This window comes from Neolamprologus multifasciatus, chromosome 18 (assembly GCF_963576455.1).
Source record: "Neolamprologus multifasciatus chromosome 18, fNeoMul1.2, whole genome shotgun sequence".
Classification (NCBI taxonomy): domain Eukaryota; kingdom Metazoa; phylum Chordata; class Actinopteri; order Cichliformes; family Cichlidae; genus Neolamprologus; species Neolamprologus multifasciatus.
In genome coordinates this window covers 28783588-28804079 of record NC_140456.1, presented here as the reverse complement: position 1 = coordinate 28804079, position 20492 = coordinate 28783588, and the positions used below count along the sequence as shown (strand labels likewise).

Genomic DNA, 20492 nt, shown 5'->3' with positions numbered 1-20492 from the left:
CATGAACACTTCAGTTTATTAAAACGATATCTATTTTTTTCCAGCCAGCTCTAAAACTGCTGCGCTTCCTATTTCGAGCATCTACAACAGCGAGACAGCAATGTTGAAGATCACCGAGCCAAACGATCCCAACTAGGCCGCATTTAGTGTTACTTCAACCAAACTATGACTCTCATCCCGCTCGGTAGCGGCAGTACGTCTGATGGACAGCTAGTCGAGCCAATGAAATTGCCGTATGCTGCCGGCTTGGGAGGAGGCTAACCAATGATCGCTTCACGGCACCAGAGGGGCACGCTTTCTGAGCTTTCTCTGGCAAGAATGTTAGTTCCTGCTCTCTCCTGGCCGTTTCCTGTAATCGTACAGTGTTGTGAGACTCAGAAAGCCATGTGTGTCGACGCAAAGGTAAATTTAGCACCCTGAAATTATTACTGTGAGAGTTGGGGCAGTAGATATGATGGTTATTTTCACGTATTTTTGCCGAAAATAGACGCAGGCCAGCCGAAACAGCAATGCGGCCTAACCTGTGTCTGAACGTTGACGGGCAATGGTTATTGTGGCACGTTGCTTTGGTTTGGTCCGGTTTGTTGACGATATTGAAGGAGTCCGGTGGACTGAATGGTTGATAGTAAATGACTGGAAAGCGAACTAACGGCGAAGAGGACACAATTCATCGTGTTTTTGAGTCTGAATGTGTTTACGGTGCCACACACGCCTTTGTAACAGGCACATTTTTGTAGCGGTAGAAGCTAATGCTAGCCGACGGTTTTGAGAGAAAGACTGCAATACGACCTGAGAGGAAAGCATCCCGTCTTTCCAGCATCACTGACCTAATCGTATCACTTCACTGCTCGTTATTTTCATTCACTAAATGTTATCCGCGTACTTTCTCTTTATATGTTAACACTTAAGCCGATGAGCACTGTTTTTGTGTGTTTTCAAAGCTTTTAATTTCACTTTGAAAGCGTTTCTGGACGGTGTGGCCACGAGTTGGAGGATGGATTCAAAAACTATACTTGTTTCGTCTCTAGTTTACAAGCTGCTACATCCTTCTAACATTATTTTATTTTTTATGCGGCCCATTAACTGTATTAACCGGATAATTTCCACCACAGCCACTAAGATAAATAAAAGCGTGTTTACATAAAGTGATCATTGTTTTAGTAAACTGTTCATGTCCTGTTAACCCTTAAGACATTTCCACTGATTATGATCTTCATAGCCACCAGAAAACCAAAATTAAAAGTACAATGATTATATTTCTTTGCTTCTCCCTTCCTTAACTTAAGCACTCTTGTACTATCCATTGGAGCTGTCACTTCACAGTTTGATGTCCAGGTCTGAGAGACGTTATGCTGTAATAGTGCAGCATTTCTTTGAACAAAGTCAGTAAGAAAATTGTGTCTAACTGTTGTTTCCTTTCCCTTCACAGCTGATTATCTAAAAATTGATAAGATCTGGACAACAACTATTTAGCTTCCATCTCGGAGTCTTTTTAACATTGTGCCCATCTCCCTGTGTGGAGTGGGCAAGATGGCAGATCCCATTATGGACCTCTTTGAGGACACACCCCTGTTTAACTTGGATGCCCTACCGGACGACTCCTTTTCTCAGGGGTCCTCGGACCCGGTTGAGGAAGCGTTCAAGCTCGCTCTGGGCCAGGTGGATCCAACACCAGAGTCTGAGCCTGCTCCTGAGCTCGCGTCTAACACGAGCCTCGGTGTTCCTGTAGAAGCTCCAGCCATTCTGGATCCAGCCCCTGTTCAAGTCCCCACACAGCAGCCAGTGCAAGTGGCAACTCCTCAGACCATTTCCATAGCTGTAGCGCCTCCTGTGACCCCTGCCCCTACTCCTACTGATACTGTGAATCAGATACAGGCCCAGACCACCATACCAATTGCCAGCAATGCCAGTGGGGTCACCAGTAGCACTGTCCTGTTGAGCTCACCTCTGACTGTTTCTAGCTCTCCAGCTACAACCACCGCCACCACCCAGCAGCTCACACAGATAGCCCACCAGCTTACTCCCCAGCAGTTAGCTGCCATTACACAACAGGCTGGTGGCAAAATTGTCATTCTCAAAGGGCCCCAGGGTCAAGCACAGGTGCTACAGACTGTATCAGGAGCCACGGGTCAGACTGGTGGAAAGGTCATCCGTGTAGTGTCTGGCACACCACTCAAACCTGGCATGTCCATCCTGCAGGGCGGAACAGTACTGAATCAGGCAGGCCCAGGACAAACACAAGTGAAGGTGGGTGGTGCAGGAGTGCAGAGGCTGCTGCAGTCTCCTAATGGACCAGTGAAACAGGTGTTGCTCACGTCCATGCCCCAGCAGGTGCAGCAGACACAAGGCCAGCCAGTTCAAGTGCAGATTCCAGCAACAGCACAGATAACTCAACCCCAGGCTGCCCAGATCCAGGTCCAGGCACAGGGCCAAGTGCAGCTCCAAAACCAAGCTGCTCAGATCCAAGTTCAACCCCAGGCAGCTCAGATCCAGGTCCAGGCACAGGGCCAAGTGCAGCTCCAGCCAGCTATGCAGACGCAGGTAAGCAGACCACAAAGTGTCAGCAGGTGACATTTGTTATACTATCAGGATAACTGCTGATTTCATGTTTTGTTTTTTTGTTTTTTTTAATTAGTTCAGTTATAAATTTCCTTCTGCATTTCTCATTCTAGGGTGGAGAAGCAAAACGCATCACCTTGGTTCTTCAGCAGCCATCCCAGGCTGGCTCTGCAACTCAAGCAGGTCAAGCTCTTGCAGCCCAACAGCATGTCACCCAAGTCCAGCAGGTTCAGACGGCACAAGGAGGCCAACCTCAGCAGACCCAGGCCCCAGCTAAACTGGTTCTGGGGCAGCTCCCCGGGGGAAAACTGGTGCTCCAGGGGAGCCAGCTAGCAGCCCTGACCCAGGCACGAGCAGCAGGCCAGGCTGGAGGGCAGCCCAAAGTTCTCACAATTCAGCTACAGGTGCAACAACAGCCCAATCAGCAAGGTGGTGTAAAGGTGAGAAACGAGTGTTGTAGGAGTTAGAGGTCTCGGCTTGGTTAACAGTGTTAATAAGTTACGATGAGTTTTGATGGCATGTTTTTGGGAAAATCATTCAAATTGCTGTTTCAAGTAAGTGGGGCCTTGAAAGTCTTGTTGTTGTTGTTGTTGTTGTTCCCTTGTCAATCATCTTGAATACCAGTCTGCTTTTAATTTCCACCATTCACAAGTACTATAGTTCTGAAATCTGTGAAAGTTTGCTCCTCCTCAGAGGTGTCACTGTGTAACTAATATTTTAGTTCAACATGTGTACCAGAGTACACAGTGCTTCAGATGTACAAATGTAATATTCTGTGTAATATGAGGTGACATGGCAAAACACCTTGGCTTTGGCAATGTCTTTTAGCCAGGACAGATCAGACCAGCTTAATCACCATCTTGGCTCCACTGAGCGGTATCAGTTAGTATTCAGAGGTAGTTTCTCTGATCAGCTGAAGAGCATTGATTGTTTTGAAACGCACTTTGTGGTATGTGATGTGGAGGGACTGGCAAGCTTGACGATAAAGGACGGTGCATTTTAAGTATATTGACATTCTCCCCGTGCCTTTGTTACGTGATATTTAATGGCTTCAGGTTGAAAACCCAGCAAATTTAGGTCTTTTAATAGGAATGTTAAGTTTATTATTACTCCAAATAATCAGATTAGACACACATGTGTGTCTAATCAATGCGTTTGTCTTTCTGTCAAGTTAATAACAATTTTACATGGTCATTGTGGGGTTTTTGTGTTTGTTTGTTTTGCTTTTTTAAAACCAGTTTAAAGCAACATGACAGCAAAATTTTGAAATACCTTTGCTGTGTGTGTGTGTGTGTGTGTGGGGGGGGGGGGGTGAACGATCACTACAGTAGCAACCCAACAGGCAAACCATGAAACATGCTAGTTTATTTCAAGCATTTGAACTTTCACAATAAGACAGAGCAAACTATCTACTGATAACATAAAGGCATTGTTTATTTAGTTTTATTTTCCAGCCGTGTGAAAATCTTCACACGGCTGGAAATCTTCTTTATTTTTAGGAATTCCCTCAGACAAGGCTTGTTATGTTTTTTTGTTTTTGTTTTTTAAACTAATACTCTTTTTTTTTTTAATCAATCTGATCAATCTGTAACTTGATGTGTCTCTTTCATGTGCGCAGTACCAGCTGGTTTCAGGAGCTGGGAATACCGGCAGCCCTCAGGTGTTGCAAATATCCCAAGGCCAAGGAGGGCAGCGAGTGGCAGTACCACTCAAAATGCTTCTGCAGCCACAGGTAGACCTCTAATCTGCAGATTTTATTTATTCTCTACATTAGAGTGGGGCTTTTAATGGGAACTGAGAGAAATTACAGGGAAGAATGTATTGTAATTTTGTAAAAATGTTATGTATTTTTAACCTTCTCTTTAACTCAGACAAGCGCAGCCTCGTCCGCTGGCGGCACCGTCTCTGTTGTGAAGGTCATCAACACTTCAGCAGCAGGACCGTCTTCTACAACTACCACTCCATCCCAGGCCATCCGCATTACCAAGGCGCCCGGAGAGCCTGCCTCTGTGCGGCGAGTGGAGATTCTCTGCAAGCAAGAGAAAGCTAACCGTATAGTGGCTGAGGCTATAGCTCGGGCCAAAGCTCGTGGTGAGAAGAACCTACCCAGAGTCCTTAACCAGGATGAGCTTCCAGCTACGCAGTCTTCCCCAGAAATGGGGGGTACCGTGACGGTGGTGTCTAGTGCTAAGAAGAAAACCAGCGGTGGAGGAAGTAAGAAGAAAAGCCCTGTATGTGGAGGAACGGCACCCAAAACCGCAGGAGGGCTTGACAAAAAGGGAAAAGTCAAGGCACCAGGAGGAACAACTATAGTGGCAGGAGGCACAGTAATACCCAGTGCTGCGAACAAGAGCAAAAGCAAAGCTAAGGCGAAGTAAGCAAATGAAGATGTCTCATTTAAATGCACAGCTTATTTCTGTACATTTAGAAATGCAGCTTTGAAGAAAACCATATTTAACTCCCCCCCTCCTCCATCCTACAGTACTATCACTCTAGTTGGAGCAAAGAAAAGAAAGAGAAATGCGTCCTCAGACCACTCTGACGGGGAGTTGAGTCCTGCGTCACCTGCTGCGCTGGAGGATGACATGATTACGGTACAAGCACATGCATGCTCATAAAATCATACGAGTAGATGCAACAAATAGTGTTGAGCCATCCTTTCTTTTCTTTTTTTGCCCCACTGTGAACACTTCATAATCGTACTGTTTGTTGGTAGCAATTGTTGACAGTACATTGCTCTGATTTGATGTCTTTGTGATAATAATTCCGACATAAAATAAACAGAAGATTAAGAGTATGTGGAGTCCTTCCACAGTAAAGACTTGTCCTAATAAAACCACCTGGTAGTTGCAGATAAGTAGCCTCCCTTCCTGTCTCAGGTGGTTGACACACATCCAGTTATGTGCTGGGACGTCCCAGTTATGAACCGATTTGTTCATAGGGGGGCATATAAGTCAAGATACCACAGAAATATAATGAATTCTAAATAAAAACTGTCTAATAACACTCGGCTTCTGCTGCACAGAATACACACGTTTAAATTGCGCCCCTCTCTCCTCAGAAGAGACGCTCCAATCGTGTGGTGAAGAGAAAGAAGTACACTGAGGATCTAGATATCAAGATAACGGATGATGAGGACGAGCAGGAAGACGTAGATGTTACTACAACCGCGGCAGCTGTGGCTTCCATCAGCAGTGGGGCACCAGTGCAGCTCAAACAGGAAGTGGAGCTGGATGGTGATGGATTGCCCAGTATGCAGTTCTTTGTGGTGAGTGTGGAACGATATCATTTCTTCTTATTGTCACGATGAGACGGATGCTGGTTGTGTGTATTTTGGGGTGTTTGTTTTTATTCACATTTATGTGTGGCTATTTGTGATGTTTGTAGTGTAAGTTTCTGACACGTATTTAATTTACAGGAAAACCCAAGTGAAGAAGATGCTGCCATTGTAGACAAAATTCTCTCCATGAGATTAACCAAGAAGGAAGTATGTTCACTTAATTATAATCATTAAATTACTTAATATAATTTAAGTTGTTGCGGGCGTAATGGCTTCAAATTTGCTCTCTTTTATTTTTAAGGTGTTTCCAGGCCAGTATACAAATATAGAAGAATTCTTTGTGAAATACAAAAACTAGTAAGTTGCAGTGTCTCTCTGAGCATCTTTGACTCTGGCACGTGACACTTTTTTTTTTTTGTTTTTGTTTATTGTTTGAGGGGATGGGTGAGTGAGTAAAAATGAGTACAACTGCACACTCTTGTTTTCAGTTCATACTTGCACTGCGAGTGGGCCACTTTGGAGCAGCTGGAGAAAGACAAGAGGATCCATCAAAAGATTAAGAGGTTCAAGACCAAGCAAGCTCAGATGAGGCACTTGTTCCAGGAGGTGAGCGGGAAGCACACGCTGAAACCTGTCAGTTCGGGTGTATCTCAGTTAGATGCACTTATCCTTATGCTGTCTGTGGCTAATGCTATTATTTTCTTTAGGACGAGGAGCCTTTTAATCCAGACTACGTGGAGGTGGACAGGATCCTGGATGTGTCCCACAGTGTGGACAAGGACAACGGCGAGGTGAGAGATGAGGCATTTACCTTTGGCTATGTGGCCTAATTTTGGACATGGTTCTTTTGACCTCCCTTTGCAAAATTGCAAATTGCTTGTGTTAATTCCCATTCTCTCTCGTCCTGTCAGCCTGTAATCTACTACTTGGTGAAGTGGTGCTCTCTGCCATATGAAGATGCTACTTGGGAGCTGAAGGAGGATGTGGACGAAGGCAAGGTTGAAGAATTCAGCAAGATCCAAAACAGACAACCTCGCCTTAAGAGAGCGGTGAGCAGTCATGTAAAAGATATAGTAATGTATCTGTGTGTATTTATGTTGTGACGTCTGATAGTACAACCCTGTATTCTTTTCAACACAACATTACAGTGATGACCAAAGCCACTGATGTGAAATTGTCAGGCCATAAGTCCAGAAATACTATTGGTGACTGTAAATTTGGAAGAGCACGTGATTGTGAAGATGCTGGCTTGGATGAAGATGTGTATCCAGCATCCGTGTTTTAGAATCCCAAACTACACTTAAACAATGGTGGGAGGAAGATGTAACTTTAAGTTTGTCCCTGTGTTTCTCTGTTAAATGTTTAACGTAAACAGTTTAGAGAGACACTTTGTGTGTAACAGAAGCAAACTGACACAACCCCCAGTGCACAAATCAAAGCATGTTCAGTGCAGGTTACCATTCACTGTGAACCAAACTTTAGAAAATCCTCAGTTGTTCCAACAGAACTAATCTGCTCTGCATCAAGATGCAAAAATGCTTCTTTGAGTTTCTTTTTCTTTTTTTTACTTTTGTCTCCTTCCTTCCTTCAAAACTTGGCTTAATGGAAAAAATGAGAACTTAAGTAAGGGAACAACGATGTTTCTTGTGAGTTTTTCATCTATTTTTTCTCTTCTATTTAGGCACGGCCTCCTGCCAGTTCTTGGAAAAAGTTAGAGGAGACGAGAGAGTACAAGAATGGTAACACACTCAGAGAGTACCAGCTGGAAGGAGTCAACTGGCTGCTCTTTAACTGGTACAACAGGTATTTATCCCACACACTCTTTTGCTTAACACCATGGTCAGAAACATATTTTAACCTTCAAACTAGTTTCAGACAGTGTGAACATACCACCGCATTTTGCACTCAAATGATGTTTCTTTATTTTAGGCAGAACTGTATCCTGGCAGATGAGATGGGTCTGGGGAAGACCATCCAGTCTATTGCACTCCTATCTGAGGTTTATGCTGCTGGTGTCCAGGGCCCCTTTCTGGTCATTGCTCCCCTCTCCACCATCACCAACTGGGAGCGGGAGTTCTCTACGTGGACCAACATGAATGCCATCGTCTATCACGGCAGCCTGGCCAGCCGACAGATGATACAGCAGTATGAGATGTACTGCAAAGATGAGAAGGTAAAGTTATTGGTTATGATCGCCAGCGATTTGTTTTGTGTGTGTTTTTTGTAATGTGTTCATAACATGTATAATGAAAATCATGATTTTGTGTGCAGGAGCATTTAATCCCAGGTGCGTACAAGTTCGATGCTCTCATCACAACCTTTGAGATGGTGCTATCTGACTGCCCAGAGTTGAGGGAGATCGCCTGGCGTTGCGTCATCATTGACGAGGCTCACCGTCTCAAAAATCGTAATTGCAAGCTTTTGGATAGCTTAAAGATGCTGGACCTGGTGAGTGGCCCACAGCTAATGTTGCTGAATAACAGGAATACTGACATAATGGTGTCCAGCACAGTTTTAATTGGATTAAAATTGTTTTCATTTACACAGAAGTGCACCCCAAATGGTTTTAAAAAACTTTCAGACTTCAGCTAATCTGTTTTTTTGGGATCTTGTTTCTTCTGCATCGTCCCTGATTTATCACCACACGGTTTTACACTCGCCCTTCTTTTTTCTTCCATCTCACATTTTGTGTCTTGTGGTTCTTTCAGGAACACAAAGTGTTGTTGACTGGCACTCCCCTCCAGAACACTGTGGAGGAGCTCTTTAGTCTGCTTCATTTCCTGGAGCCTGCCCAGTTCCCCTCTGAAACGGAATTTCTCAGAGACTTTGGAGACTTGAAAACAGAGGAACAGGTGCGACATGCCTAAATATTGGCGTTAGCATCGATAACCCTATTCTGTTTGTCATTGTTACATATACACATCTGCTCCGCTATTGAGCTTATTATTTGTTTTGGTCCTTTAGGTTCAGAAGCTACAAGCAATCTTGAAACCCATGATGCTTCGAAGGCTCAAAGAGGATGTGGAGAAGAACTTGGCACCCAAACAGGAGACCATCATTGAGGTTAGATGGAATAAAATCTTAATGCAAGACCTTTTCTCTTCACAAGAACCCCCCACCCCCCCAAAAAAAACAAGGATCTCAATTGATGATTGCCATAACATCACTGGTGAGCTTAAAGGGAGAAAAAGCATAACGTGCAATTGTTTCCTCTCAGGTTGAACTGACAGATATCCAGAAAAAGTACTACCGGGCCATTCTGGAGAGAAACTTCAGTTTCCTCAGTTTAGGAGCAAGCAGTAACAGCAATGTCCCCAACCTGCTCAACACTATGATGGAGCTCCGCAAGTGCTGCAACCACCCCTACCTCATCAATGGTATTACATGACTCTTAACAAGTTTTGGGTTTTTTTTCCCCTCTAGCGGAGACAGCTTGTTTATCAGAGTTTATCCTCTGGCATTGATAAACAACATTAGGTTGAAGTTGTTGTTTTTTTAGCTCTTTGTACCTCACAGACCTAAATTGTGCCATGTAGTTCATATAGTCATTTGATATTTGGCAGATGTTATTAGCATGTAATGTTTCTAAAATACAGCGGCAGCACTGCAGGTTTTGCCAGCAGGTACCATATTTATTTAAAACCAAAATGTTCTCGTTGTTATGTTCAGGTGCGGAGGAGAAGATCGTAGCGGAGTTGCGGGAGGTGTACGACCCCCTGGCCCCTGACTTCCATTTGCAAGCTCTGATTCGGTCGGCTGGAAAGCTGGTGCTACTGGACAAGCTGCTGCCTCGCCTCAAGGCTGGTGGCCACAAAGTGCTCATCTTCTCCCAGATGGTGCGCTGCTTAGACATTCTGGAGGACTACCTCATCAACAAGAGGTATGATGACCGCAGTGTATATGTTGCAGTTTTTCTAAAATGATAAATAAATGTCAAATGCATGCTAAGTCAGCGATCATTAAAAACCTTTTTGAAATATTTTTTTAGTGCTTGCAGAATGCTGTGTGGTAGGTTAATGTAACTTGTTTTTACAGATACCTTTATGAGCGAATTGATGGTAGAGTGCGTGGGAACTTGCGACAGGCTGCCATCGATCGTTTCAGCAAACCCGACTCAGACCGCTTTGTCTTCCTGCTGTGTACCCGCGCTGGTGGCCTGGGTATTAACCTAACTGCTGCTGACACTTGTGTTATATTTGACTCTGACTGGAACCCTCAAAATGACCTGCAGGTACAAGACATAAAGTGGCATGAATATCACCAAAAGATCAAACAATCTTAAAATATTTGGGTCAAACTTTGTACTTTCTCCTCATTTTGTGCAAGTTCTGCTCTCTTGACCCCTTTGTTTGTTTATTTGTTTTTTAAATGGCTATTTTAGGCCCAAGCCCGATGTCATCGTATTGGCCAGTCAAAGGCTGTCAAGGTCTACCGACTCATCACTAGAAATTCCTATGAGCGGGAGATGCTTGATAAAGCAAGTCTGAAGCTAGGTCTAGACCGTGCAGTCCTGCAAAGCATGAGTGGCAACAAAGACAGCAACGTCAATGGGGTAAGAAAAGTCACAGACTCAGACTGCCGTGCCACATTATTGATCAGTTGTAGTATATTTTGTGCATTTTTTTTTTTTTTTTTTTTCAAAACCAGCCTTTTGAAATCCAGTCTGGGTAACTTGTAAATGTCGTTCGATGCCTTTCGACAGATCCAGCAGTTCTCCAAGAAGGAGATAGAAGATCTGCTTAGGAAGGGGGCTTATGCTGCCATCATGGATGAGAACGACGAGGGTAGTCGGTTCTGTGAGGAAGATATTGACCAGATCCTTCAGCGAAGAGCCACTACCATCACCATTGAGAGCGAGGGAAAAGGTTCCACTTTCTCCAAAGCCAGCTTTGTGGCCTCTGAGAACCGTACTGACATCGCCCTCGATGACCCTGAGTTCTGGCAGAAGTGGGCCAAGAAAGCAGACATAGACATGGACACAATCAATAGGAAGGTAAAGCTATGCTGTTTTATTTTTTTGGTAAAGAAATTCATGAGAATTGTAGAGCTAAATGGTGTCAACTTGTATTAAATTTATTTAAAAGCACTTATCCTCTCATACACCAAGTTTGAGTTGTTTATTGTGTTCATCTTAATATAACGTGTTTCTCTTCACAGAACACTCTTGTGATCGACACTCCAAGAGTTCGTAAGCAGACCCGTCAGTTCTCCAGTCTACGAGGTGAAGGTGGAGACCTGTCCGATCTAGACAGTGATGAAGAGTACCCACCTTCCAATTCCAGACACTCACGTGCTTCTCGGCGGTCTGACCGCCACAGCGGAGGTGGTTACGGCCGCACTGACTGTTTCCGGGTGGAGAAACACCTTCTCGTCTATGGGTGCGAAAAGTGCATTTCCTGTATAAATATTTTTTTTCTTTTTAATTGGGTTTTGTCCTTTATTTTCACTCTTTTCTTTGTTCGTCTTTTTTAGTTGGGGTCGCTGGAGGGACATCTTATCCCATGCCAGGTGTAAGCGGCGTCTGAGCGAGCGTGATGTGGAGACGATCTGTCGCGTTATTCTGGTCTTCTGTCTGCTTCACTATCGTGGAGACGAGAACATCAAGAGTTTCATCTGGGAGCTCATCACGCCGCCAGAGAATGGGCGTGAACCACAAACGCTACTCAACCACTCGGGTATGGAGCTGCACTTAGCATTCCCATTTATCCCTCATACAGTTAGGTGCATATATATTTGAACACTGACACAGGTTTTGTTTTTTACCCATTTATTGGAACATATTCCAGTTATAGTATATAATGGACATAATGTGTAGACTCAACTTTCATTTGAGGGTGTCCACAAGGGTTTAGGAGTTTAGCTCGTTAACATGCGCCCTCTTTTTAAAGGGACAAAAAGTCATTGGACAATTGACTCAAAGACTGTTTCGTGAGCAGGTTTGGGCAACTCCTTTATTAAATCATTATCAATAAAAGGCCTGGAGTTGATTTGAGGTGTGGCACTTGCATTTGGAAGATTTTGCTGTGAACAGACAACATGAAGTCAAAGAAGCTCTCCGTGCAGGAGAAATGAACTATCCTAAAGCTGCTGGAGGAAAAAAAACATCAGAGACGTTGATACAATATTACAAATAGAAGATTCTACAGTTTGGTGCATCCTGAGAAAGAAAGAAAGAAGGCGCTGGTGTAGCCGAATGAATTCTGAGGTGTTCAAAGACTTACTGTCCGCTCAAATCCAGCTAAATGCTGTCAAATTAATTGTGTGGTATTTTATAATATAAGTGGGCAATTACCCAAAACATACAGCCAAAGTAACCCAGGAGTTTATTTAAGCAAAGAAGTGGAATATTCTCAAATGGACAAGTCACTCACCTGGCCTCAACCCAATTGAACATGCGTTTCACTTGCTGAAGACTAAACTTGAGACAGAAAGCAAACAAACAAACAGCAACTGAAAGCTGCTTCAGTAAAGGCCTGGTGGAGTATTAAAACAGAGGAAACCCAGCATCTGGTCATGTCCATGAGTTCAAGACTTCAGGCTGTCAAAGTGTTTTCAACCAATTATTAGAAATGAACATTTTATTTCCAATTATTTAATTTGCCCATTACTTTTTACTGAAATGAAGGGATTGTGTTATTAAAAAATGCTTTAGCTCCTCACATTTTTATGCAATCTTTTTGTTCACTGAATTAAAGCTAAACTACAACTCAGATGCACTTCACCTGCATCTGAGTTGTTTCATCATTGTGGTAATGAACAGAACAAAGTTCTGTATAAAATATTTATGGACCTAACTGTGGTTCCTAGCTTGTTAAAGAGCAAATCTGTTAATCTGTGTAAAAGCTGAATAGCAGTATTTATTCTTTTTTTGTGTCTAGGCCTTTCTATTCCTGTCCCAAGAGGCAGAAAGGGCAAGAGGGTAAAAGCCCAGAGTACATTTGATGTTCAGAAGGTGGAGTGGATCCGCAAGTACAACCCTGATACCCTGCTGCTTGACGACAGCTACCGCAAGCACCTCAAGCATCAGTGCAACAAGTTAGTGAACCAGTCAGCTGTGTGTATGTATATTTGTACAGATTATTCACCATGGATCTAAACCTCTATTCTCCCATGTCAGGGTGTTGCTGAGGGTGCGTATGCTATACTACCTGAAACAGGAAGTTATTGGTGAACATTCTGATTCTGTACTGAAAGGAGCTGATATCAGGTATCTAATATATATAGACAAGTGCGCACACAAACAGCACCCAGTCCTGGCCATATACTATACATTGTTTTCTTTTTTTTCACAGGGATGTTGATATCTGGATGCCTGAGATGGAGCAGCAAGAGGTGCCCGCAGGATGGTGGGACTCTGACGCAGACCGCTCACTGCTGGCTGGTGTATTCAAGCACGGTGGGTTCAGTGTGAGGATCTTATTGTGGTTTAAAGACAGGCTCAGTTCTTGTGGTGGTGGTCTAAGATTTAGCGTTTAACAGCCTCGACTTTTCCTTGCTCTTAGGTTATGAGATGTACACCACCATGCGCGCTGATCCTTGCCTCTGCTTCCTGGAGAGAGTCGGCCGGCCTGACGACAAGGCCATTGATGCCGAGCAGCACACTGGTGATGCTGAACTGGGAGACGAGTGAGTGTCGTTGGCAAACTGGGACGATTTTAGAAGTTATTTGCTTATAGATTTGTAGCAGATTTTCAAATTAACTGTGAGCTTTTACAGTTTCACATTTCTGTCAGTTTTGAAAGTTTCAAATGTCTGTGTTTAAGTAAAATTAGATTACTTCATAATTGCATTGTTTACTTTTCTTTCTTTTTTTAAATGCAGGGGTGACTACGATAAGTACTCGGAAGACCCAGAATTTAAGCCTGCATCAAGACACACCAAAGATCTTTTTGAGGAGGTACATATCAGACCCATCACATTTGGATGTGGCAGCACTGTTCTAATGTCATTGATTTGGATGATAGCACTAACAAATTTTTATTTTGTCCTCCAGTCCATGAATGTGGACGAGGAGATTTCTGTGGAAGATAAGGCACCTCCACCAGTGACCATAGAAAATTCAGCTAGCCATAGCGGTGTCTGCGAATGGCCCTCAAGCTCATCGCTCACAGCACGGCTGCGGCGGTTGATCACGGCTTACCAGCGCAGCTACAGACAAGAGCAGTTGAAGATTGAAGCCGAAGCGAAGGGTGACCGCAGGCGCAGGCGGTGCGAACAGGCCAGCAAGCTGAAGGAGATTGCACGGCAGGAGCGACAGCAAAGGTATACTGCTGCTATATTACTGTCTCAACACACCGTAGTAAAAGCTTTAATCCCACCAAATCACTATTTTGTAAATCTTGCTTAAGATTTTGGAAATATTACCTTTTACAGGAGAAATGCTGAGTTACCACGTCACATTATAAACACGTAAAGAGATTTAAGTATTTTCCATTTTAGTTCAGAATCAGTTATACAAAATACCGTCCTCATCCTGACCCCTTTCTCTTCTGTTTCTTCCAGGTGGACACGTAGGGAAGAATGTGATTTCTACCGCGTGGTGTCAACTTTCGGTGTGGAGAAGATCAAAAAGGAGCCCGGTCTTCCTGAAGGAGGAGAGCCAGAATTTGACTGGACCCGTTTCCGTACTTTTGCCCGTCTAGATAAAAAAACCGATGAGAGCCTGAGTCGATACTTCCGTTCCTTTGTCGCCATGTGCCGGAGGGTGTGCCACCTGCGTCCAGGCCGTGAAGGTAATTACTAATTGATTGATGCTTGGCTTCTTCTTTTTTTTTTCCCCCTCCCTGTATGTTGTAGTCAGTGTCCTACCATATCTACCACATGATTTAACATATTTCACGCTCACCTTATTCAGATCCAGCAGAGGTTAACCAGACTGTGGCTCCAATCACTGAAGAACGTGCTTCCCGTACTCTTTACCGTATCAGCCTCCTGCGTCGCCTTCGTGAGCGAGTCCTCCCGCACCCCTGCCTGGAGGAGCGTCTCGCTCTGGCTCCACCCACCTCCGAGCTTCCTGCTTGGTGGAATATTCCAGAGCACGATCGCCAGCTAATGCTGGGCGCATCACTGCACGGCGTCAGCCGCACTGAGCTCTCCATCTTCGCAGACCCACAGTTCACTTTCAGCCAGGCCCGTGATGAGTTCATCCAGAACCAGCAGGCCCCACCTCCTCCACCACCCCCTCCTCCTCCACCTCCACCACCCCAGGCACCACCCATCATGACACTCAGCCAGCCCAAGACTGAGGAGCACATGCTTGGGGTGAAAGAGGAAGGAACCGATGAGAATATTGGTTTGCTCGCAGGTGAAATCGCCTCTGGATTGCAGAGTACGCCCTTGAGTCACCATGACAGCAAAATGCGAGGTCAGGGCTGGAGCTTCAAGAGGAGCAAGGTGCGGGGAGAGAAAACGGAAGGGGGAAGGAAGGGGGAGGGAGCGTCTGACTCGGATTCAGACTCTGATTCGGGCTCGTCGTCCTCAGATCGATCGAGTAGCAGCGATGATAGTGGAGAAAGTGAGGCGGAGGTAGAAGGAGGTGAGCTGGCAGTTAAAAGAAAAAATGCTGAGTGGGGCGGGAGATAGAAATTATCTGTGTGCTAAGTTACTCTTTTCAATCTATACAGGAATGAAGGTGTGCGATGTGGATGAAGATAATAGTTTACTCTCAATGACTACGTCTCAGGATGGCATTCCTCCTCCTGATCCCCTCAGAGTTGACTGGCCCAAGGTAATTTATGCCCGCTTAATCCATACATGTGTAGGGTTTTGTCACGGTAAAAGACTCACTCATGGGATTATTTTTGTTTTAGGACCGTGTGTTGATCAACCGCCTGGACAGTTTGTGCACCCTCATGCTGACCGGTCAGTGGCCCTCGGGCCGGCGTTACGTGTCTGAAGCTCAGCTCAACCCGAACTCGGAGCTGGTGGGAGATGAGATGGCTTACACACGGGTGATGCGTAAACCCCCCATCATGCCTGCCGTCCCAGGGGCAGATGGAGAAGATGGCGAATTTACTGTAAAACTCCTCAAGGTGAGAATAAGGTTGAGACATTAGAATTGTTGTAGGGATACACTGGGTCTGTTCAGCTTACCTGAAGCAGTCTGTTGACTGTTAATGCAAGTTGCTAAAATATTGTTGACTGTGATGTGTAGTCTGTGGTTAAAAAAACAAACCACCTCCTCTCACTCTGCCAGGAGGAGGGCCTGAAGCTCACATTCTCCAAGCAGGCCTTGATGCCCAATGGGTCAGGAGGAGAAGCCAGTGGCCGGAAGAAGCGCAAGGACCAAGAGGTACAAGAGTCAGGTTTACATGTTCCTCTGCAACAGAAACCAAGCAGTGTTTGATATCACTTGATAATCTTATCATCATATCTCTTCCTTTCTTTTTAGTTTTCTGACATGGATGGACTCCACGATCCGTTGGAGCGGATGCCTCGTCGCAGGGACCCGCCCACGTGGCTGAAGGAAAACCCAGATTATGAAGTGGAGGGAGACATGCTGGAGGTAAATTCATGACTCTTATTCATGTCCTGGTTCATAAACAAAGCCTGGTGACAGTTTGTGGCGAAACGGGTACGGGACTATGTTTCATCATATCTTGTTTCTTCAGCTTCTTGTGAACCGGAGCAAGAGGAAGAGAAGGCGGAGGGCAGATAAAGCCATCACAGGCAATGAGAAGGTCAAACTCATCAACATGAGGACAGGGAAGAAGGTGGGGCGCAGTTGCACACAAGCGTAGACTGGTGATGTTTACGTTTAGGCTTTACGATGCCCCTCGCTAACAAGCATTCAAATGTTTCTCTGTAGGTTGGAGCCGCTTTCTGTCCAATGTTGCAAGACCTGAGAGAATATCTGGAGGAGAATCCCGATAACGCTGTAGCACCGGAGTGGTCCGAAACTGTTCGGAATTCTGTATGTATTAAAGATGCTATAATTTTACATGACTCTTTTGATTAGATTACATCTTTATTGATAATTCTAATACTTCATTGGGTCGACGTCATTATTATTTATTCATAACAAAGTAGTGCATGTTAGTGTGACGCTGCAATTGCAAAGAGGCACCAATGGAGGTGGAAAGCTTTGTGCTTATTGTGCCAATTTATGAAGATGAATTCAGTCATTTTGTTAGAGTAATAGCAAATGTAACCTATGAAAAGCACTGCAAATGAGCAAACCAGAGAGTGCGAGTCACCTACTAGCATCACAGGCACAGCTTGTTGGAAATAAAGCAGTCTAAGGCTAAAGCATGCACATTTGATTTTGGTGACCACCTTCAGGACAAAGCCAAAGTTTTGGCACCACAATGATGCTATAATTAAGCACAAGTGACGGCGTCAGATGATGACCCAGATGGCAGTAAATTGCCTCTCAAAACAGTTGTTTGATAAATTTCAATGAATCAGATCATTTTTCACTCTGATTTTTGTGCCGACTCGATGAATTATTCATATTAATTCAGATAATATTGATTCTTTGCTTTTTCTCACAGGGCTTTCTGCCGGAGACCCTGTTCCACCGACTGCTAACGGAGCACTCGGAGATCCCGAAGAAAAGCCGTCGCCGTCATCATCACCACCACCACCATCACCATCACCACCACCATCACCACACTCCAGAGCCTACCCCCGAAGACCACAACCTGGACGGAGTTGAAGAGGAGACTCTGGTGTCAGATGGAGCCTACATGATGGACGAGGAGGACCTGGAGTCCTCTCATCACTTCCTCACCAGTCCAGACTTTGATGTTAAAATGGAAGGAGGAGACAGCCTTTCCCAGGGGGACTATGACAGCTCGGATCAGGAAGCGCTATTGGACGATGTTATCATAGCACAGAAAGACTCTGACTCCTCATCAAGCTCAGAGGATTGACTGAACCCTCCTCTCCAAACACATCTGACTTAGTCCCCTTTTCCAAAACAAATCATGTTATTCCTAATCATTTATTTTTATCATTATGTATCAAATTATGGATAAATTTGTTCCGGGGTTTATTTGTTGCTACATCTTTTCATTTGTTTTACATAGGATTTTTTTTCCATGTGAGGAGCAGATTTGCACCCTTCAATTTATTTTTTGTTTGTTTGTTTTTGTTTCCCCCCCCCCCCCACAATCGTGTCCAGTCCTTATTCTCCTCAATCTTTCTCTCTAACCTCTGATAAAACGGCAAAAAGCTGAGCTTTCTTACCTGTCAACTGGTCATTGTCCTCTACTTCCTTCTAAAACCTACGAATTCCCATCACATTCCCAGCCGTGACCAAAAGGGGACCCCTGCTGTACAGATACACTTTTCTTATCTAAGAACCTCAAAGCTGGTCCTCTAGCGCTACATGAAACTGGACGTGTACTGAGCAGAGCCAGATCCCACAATCTCCCCTGGATCTCGTTCTGTCCAGACGAGTCTGTGAACTTTAAAGGGGATCCAGTTTATGGATGTACTGTTAGTGTTTTCACTCTATGGGAGGGTTAGGGGTAGAGAGGGAGGGAGGGAGAGGGGAAAGTGGCGTTATTAGTTACTGAAACGTAATAGGAGGATGGGTGTATTGTACAATGTAGAGCTGGTCAATTGTGTACTATGGTGCAAAGATGACGGCATTGAGTTACTATTCTTGTTTTATGACCTGACTGTATCTGTGATATGAATAACAGCAATCTACAGTGAAAGTACGTTTGTGTGTGTTATTGCGATTTCCACTCAGCTGAAGCAATAAGGAAGTTTGCTGTCTGTACACATAATGTCCTCCTGTTTAATAGTCATGCCCTGATTACAGCAGACGATGTATGAGAGCTCCAATTATTCCCGTTTTCCCTGAACCGAGATATGTTATGCAGTTATTAAGCTATATTGGAAACTAAAGTAGTATTTATTGTGAAGTTTACTCTGTCTCGAGGCTAAATGTGTGAAAATAATGATGTAACACGGATGTGCAAACACTATATTTGGTGCAACTTGAGCTTAGTGTGTTTTTAGGATACAGGTGTTCCTGAGGATTGGGCTGCAATTAAGGTTTACATAACAGAGCAGCGTGAGGAAATCCTTAAGTTGGGACAGGAAGCCTGAGAAATAACTCGGATTTGATAAAATTGGTTCATTAAAATCCTTCGCTAAAAGGGGAATAATTACATTCAGTAAATGCTGATAGTGGTGGAAAGAGAGACTAAGGTTTTGTTTTTGTTTTTTTGGTCCCCGTAGTGTGATCGTACATACTATTCACTGGTGGAAGGGAAAAGAGTCGATACAGCGTGGTATCGTAATATTGTATCAATACGGTAATGTTTTGTAAAATACATTAAAATACTCTGGGAACATTACAAACGAGGCCTCATCTCGCCTGATAGGATGCAACTTTTATGCAAATGGTCACAGTGTGATTTGCACTGACTACTGTCACACTCAGATTGTTAAAGGATTGCACATAATTACTGTTTGATTTGATAAATGCAGACTGATTGCCAACGTGTTGCCATCAATCTGAATGAGTCTTTGTCAACAAGGACAACTCAAGGGAACTCAACTCAGCTGGTTATATTTCTATAAAACAGGAAGGTTGCTGAGTACAAATGTAGTGGTTAAATGTGAATTTCTGTCTATTTAGACAACTGTAATATTTCTTTGATTTCTCACAGTTAATTGTTGTATTATCAGAAACAGATGGCATGTAATTGCCGCTCTAACTGCAGGCTGACTCTGGCTTATGGCAACGTTTATGGCTGGTTTTAGTGACCGTGTTGGAACGTTAAACAGTCAAAAAAATAACTGAAATTTATCCTAGTGGATAAAATAGATATTGACAAAGTTTAACTTTGAGGACATAATTTGCAATTTCAAAAAAAGTGATAGATTGCAATATATGTTAGTGCAAAACTTGGCATATTGCAAAATGCTAACAACTGCGATATTGTATCCTGAGTTACATGTTGTGATATCATATTGTGGGCTGTCGGGTGATTCCCACCTCTATGACTCACACCACCATAAAAGAACTTGGAATCAAGCAAATATCCAAATTTGATTAGCTGCTTTAAGGACATATCTTTTGCATATAGAAATCACATAAGTTTAGCCAACGTCAGTAATGTTTAAAGTGGTTAATGGGGATCTTTCAAGCTGTTGCTGCTGACTTTGAGAAAAACTACAAAATAGGTGAGGGGTGATTAAAACTTCCTACATTTCTCAAATTACTGTTACTGTCCATTATGTTGGGATATGTACCATAGTTTTATAAGTAGGCTAGAATTGAGAAGTATATTGATATTCACAAAGAATTAAAGATGAGCAATAGCACCAAGACAGTAAATGTAGGTTTTGTGTTTAGAGCAGACAATTGCATCTCTAAAAATAAGATTGGGAAACATGCATTTGTTTTAGACAGATTTTACATTTGTGATGACTTCAGTCTGAATTGGTCTTTTTCTAAATTTGTAAAGAAAGGTGAAATACAGACATGAAATAAAGGGCTCATGAATATTACAACCGAGCCAATAAAATGAAAGCAAACAAGCACTGAACTAGTTAATGAAGTGGATCACTGGTTGTTTGGAAGTGACTTTTGAACTAATTTTAAATCACTACATGTAATACCTACAAAATACTACCTTATAATAATCCTGATATATAATTTTTATATTGGAATAGTCTGATTAGGGACATC

At 43.6% G+C, this 20492-nt stretch overlaps 1 protein-coding gene across 4 annotated transcripts; it reads left to right on the top strand.

Annotated features, from left to right (window-relative positions):
• The first annotated feature begins 275 nt into the window (after window positions 1–275).
• On the top strand, window positions 276–19156 carry chd8 (chromodomain helicase DNA binding protein 8). 4 transcript variants are annotated; one of them, XM_085141919.1, is made up of 40 exons: window positions 276–402; window positions 1430–2247; window positions 2332–2541; window positions 2673–2999; window positions 4178–4291; window positions 4431–4933; window positions 5042–5153; window positions 5621–5827; window positions 5978–6046; window positions 6141–6196; window positions 6328–6445; window positions 6547–6630; window positions 6751–6888; window positions 7521–7642; window positions 7769–8012; window positions 8111–8287; window positions 8548–8691; window positions 8804–8902; window positions 9057–9216; window positions 9509–9719; window positions 9875–10070; window positions 10221–10391; window positions 10542–10832; window positions 10997–11217; window positions 11312–11514; window positions 12718–12874; window positions 12957–13046; window positions 13132–13235; window positions 13342–13465; window positions 13661–13736; window positions 13833–14101; window positions 14342–14571; window positions 14694–15374; window positions 15463–15566; window positions 15649–15870; window positions 16035–16130; window positions 16230–16343; window positions 16450–16551; window positions 16647–16751; window positions 17332–19156. In XM_085141919.1, the coding sequence occupies exons 2-40, from the start codon at window positions 1531–1533 to the stop codon at window positions 17710–17712; spliced, it is 7749 nt and encodes a 2582-aa protein (XP_084998045.1). In that variant the 5' UTR covers window positions 276–402; window positions 1430–1530; the 3' UTR covers window positions 17713–19156. The 4 variants fall into 4 exon arrangements, with proteins under 4 accessions (XP_084998045.1, XP_084998044.1, XP_084998043.1 ...); XM_085141918.1 differs by having other exon boundaries at window positions 1430–2415; window positions 2494–2541; XM_085141917.1 differs by having other exon boundaries at window positions 1430–2541; window positions 5624–5827.
• Window positions 19157–20492: the final 1336 nt, after the last annotated feature.

What these genes read in the sequence shown, in the direction of transcription:
- chd8 (XM_085141916.1), top strand. Translation starts at nt 1,531, where the DNA reads ATGGCAGATCCCATTATGGACCTCTTTGAGGACACACCCCTGTTTAAC. An exon ending in TTTGTGAAATACAAAAACTA is followed by an intron (nt 6,197 to 6,327) that starts GTAAGTTGCAGT and finishes TCTTGTTTTCAG; the next exon opens with TTCATACTTGCACTGCGAGT. An exon ending in CGGCAGGAGCGACAGCAAAG is followed by an intron (nt 14,102 to 14,341) that starts GTATACTGCTGC and finishes TGTTTCTTCCAG; the next exon opens with GTGGACACGTAGGGAAGAAT.